Genomic DNA, 3213 nt, shown 5'->3' on the forward strand with positions numbered 1-3213 from the left:
TTAAGCCACAGAACAGCACTTAGCACTTTAAAAATTGCCTTCTGCTCGTCTGGGGATACGTTCAGCTCATCTAGCCCACCAATAATCTGCTGCCATCTTTCCACATCCTTTTTCCACGTTTCCGCTTCGCTCATAAGCTCTGCCGGCTTGTGGTCGCTGCGACCGAGATCAGTAAACGCGGAGCACTTTACACCATCGAGATGCAACTCCTTCGCTAGCAACCGCATAAAAGGAAAAGGCGTTGACACCGGCCACCATCGCGTACAGTACGTGAAAGTTCAATTCATTCTGGTCTCCAGCTTCACGACCTCTTTCACTCATGACGCTGGATTTTTCTAGTAAAAGCGGCGATATGTGACAGCCACAAATCTGAAACTCCCCCCAAAGGCAATTTGCAGAGTTGTCACTTTTCCAAACCTTGACGAATTAAGGTTCATCGACGTGGTAGCATTTCCAAACGCTTCCAGAATAATATTGGATTCCAAAACTCTGCTCAGTTTCTTCGCCGCATGTGGATTCGTACGATACATTAACAATTGTTCTTCATCCTAAAGATGCTCCAACTTGTCGTAAAAGCCAAAGAAAAGGTTGTCCACGTGCACCTGGGGGAGACGCTTACTTCGACTCACTGATGCCATTTCTTCCCAGCGTTCAGGATGCCAATCCAGCAGCACGATTTCGTATTTCTCCACACCTTTAGCTTCGAGGAGAGCGATCGTTCGTGTTTCCTCTGTTCTCATCTGAATGGTACTTTTAGTGGAGCTAGTAAACAGCTTGATCTTGGGCTGGCGACCCTCCGAACCCTCAGAAAGAGCTGGTTGCGCCACAAGTACCAGGTATTTCAGCAAGTCCTTGGCAAGTTCTGTCTTACCACTCCCACCGCAAAGACAAAGGGATTGCCCGCGACCCTCAGCCATAGTACGGTTGCTCAGTGTCGACGAAGCTAACGACGAATTACCACCTGTGCGCCTATTATTGAAGAAAAGTCGAACTAGACTTTGTTTCGCGATAGCAAATGGATGCGGAGCCAGTACTGTCTCAGCATTTGCCGTGTCAGCGTAAGTGAGTACAACCTGCTCGTCGTAAATTGACGTGAATCGAGCAGTCTGTAGCAACCGGTGCGGGTTCATCACGATTATCATGTGGTGGTTGACGTACGTGTAGATGCGGTCTTCGTCAAAACGGCTCGACAATGCGTTTACAATGCCTTCCTCCGAGTTGACTTGGCCAACAGTGACACTCTTTTGTTCCACAATTAAGTCATCGTTATTGCCTCGACCCAGACTCCATGGCTGCTTCGTTCGCGTGTCGTCCGTTTTGTCGCTAGACGCCGACTTAGCTGCTGACCCAGCTCGGTCGGACAGCTCCTCAAAAGTTGCGGGGTAGCTGTGAAACGAGGGGCAGCGTATTCGCGGCGACGTTTGAGACGAAGCAACAGGGGAGTCAAGTTCGACTTCTTTTAGTTTCTCTGCTGTTGACATCCGTGATCTACGTCCCGTGAAAGCTTTCGTTGATTCTCTGGAATTTCCTCAAACTGGTACCGCAACTTGAATGCTTCCGCCAAAATGCTGTCGGGATTAGGCTCGGAGCTCCCTGATTTCTCTTGAGCGAGACAAATGCCCTGAACAAGCTCTTGATACTGTGCCATTGACCACTGCGAAGGAGGCCCCCACGTACTTTTTTTCTTATTAAGGAGCTTCTTCAGCAGCACCATTTCATGGAAAATCTGAAAAGAAGCACGCAAATCTACTCGAGGCGTGCCTACGTTGTCAGGCGCCATGGGGGATGAAAGAAGTTCAGCCATCGCTTTCGCGTTCAGGCTCCACCTACTGGAGCGTACTTGTAGCAAACTAACGCCCCTCTGGATTGACCGCTGGCGTATCAATTGCTCGCTCTGCGAACAGAGCGGATGAAACACGGATTAGTACGAGAAAATTTTCAATATTTAATAACCTGACAAAGCCCCCACACCCGACAAGCTTTGCGGAGCGCTACGATTCACTCCTGTCGCTCCTGCAAGTTCAAAGCTGCCATTGAAGTATCAGCAGCCACCATATACACTTTTTCATCCCATATCACACCAGGTCGTACCTTTCAGATCCAGCTTATAGTTCTTGCCAGCAGGCCCCTCCTTCTGGCGAATACGCAGCCAAACATCCGAGTGAGGCAGTGGCGTGATGACATCCGCCGCTTTAAGCTCCAGGACACCCTTAAGCTCGACGTCTCCATCCTTTGTAGGCTCAGAGAGTGCTGCCCCAACACAAACTTCAGAACCCCATCGGTAAAGCCCAGTCGAGCTGTCTCCGCCTACAACGCCGCCTCAGCGCTCGACCCACGCTGCCGTGCTAGACGTCCACTCTTGGGACCCCCTGGCGACACCGCTTGGCTGCCCTTCCGCAATAGCATGAGGAAATAACTCTGATTTTATTTCAACGCATTCAATGATTGTGCCTTTTTTAATTGTACATGTACGTAAGTTGAGCCTAGCCCAGGTGTAATTTGGCTACGCGAACACGTATTACCTAGTACGGCAGGAGCATCTATCCACAAATCGACCCTTGAATCCTGAAAAATCCGAGAGCACTGACTAAAGTAGGCGGCGTTTTACTCTTATGATTTATTGATAATTATGAAATGACATACATGTATATCACTTTTGACTTGTATACGTGACCACTGGTCAGGTCTATTATAGGGCAGCGCGTAGGCTGGGAAAAGCCTAATATATTGCAAAGTAGAATTATGTATATACTTTATTGTGATTTTGCCGACATTTTTAGGAGCAAAAAATGACAGCCCGAGCTTGTGAAAAAATTAAACATTTCCTAATATTTAGCTAAAAGTTTGCCTTAATTTCCATGCATATATTGTAATCGACGTGGCCACGAGGCTACACTCGCAATCGCCTTGTAGTTGCGTTGGTAAATCATTCCAATTTGATTGTACAGCGACGGGCGCAGGTGAACGAAATGCAGCATCTGTGCCAAAACTGCAGTAATTTCAAAAGTGTAATTCTGACCGCTTTACTGTAAATCGTCGCGGAACACGGCTTTATGAACACGCAGTTTCTCCGGGGATGGCACTCAACCTAAAGAAAATCTCTTACTTCTTATGTGACTCATTTGTACGAGCTCGTACTGGAAGAAAGTTCTTTCTACAGCCCTCTATATTTGGTAAACCTATTATCGTTAGTATCGTTTTTATATCACAAAA

At 47.6% G+C, this 3213-nt stretch overlaps 3 protein-coding genes across 3 annotated transcripts; all 3 read right to left on the bottom strand.

Annotated features, from left to right (window-relative positions):
* PITG_16943 (uncharacterized protein) lies at positions 1–530 on the bottom strand (the record flags this gene model as incomplete). The annotated part of the gene is made up of 4 exons (XM_002897312.1): positions 1–18; positions 60–206; positions 256–293; positions 377–530. The coding sequence occupies 4 exons, from the start codon at positions 528–530 to the stop codon at positions 1–3; spliced, it is 357 nt and encodes a 118-aa protein (XP_002897358.1).
* A 13-nt stretch (positions 531–543) lies between these two features.
* PITG_16944 (uncharacterized protein) lies at positions 544–1142 on the bottom strand (the record flags this gene model as incomplete). Its single annotated transcript, XM_002897313.1, has 4 exons — positions 544–557; positions 614–773; positions 828–908; positions 993–1142. 4 exons carry the CDS (start codon positions 1140–1142, stop codon positions 544–546), a joined length of 405 nt encoding a protein of 134 aa, XP_002897359.1.
* A 193-nt stretch (positions 1143–1335) lies between these two features.
* On the bottom strand, positions 1336–1804 carry PITG_16945 (uncharacterized protein; the record flags this gene model as incomplete). Its single annotated transcript, XM_002897314.1, has 2 exons — positions 1336–1364; positions 1480–1804. The coding sequence occupies 2 exons, from the start codon at positions 1802–1804 to the stop codon at positions 1336–1338; spliced, it is 354 nt and encodes a 117-aa protein (XP_002897360.1).
* Positions 1805–3213: the final 1409 nt, after the last annotated feature.

The sequence above is a fragment of the Phytophthora infestans genome, genomic scaffold (assembly GCF_000142945.1).
Source record: "Phytophthora infestans T30-4 supercont1.46 genomic scaffold, whole genome shotgun sequence".
In the NCBI taxonomy this organism is placed as follows: Eukaryota; Oomycota; class Peronosporomycetes; order Peronosporales; family Peronosporaceae; genus Phytophthora; species Phytophthora infestans.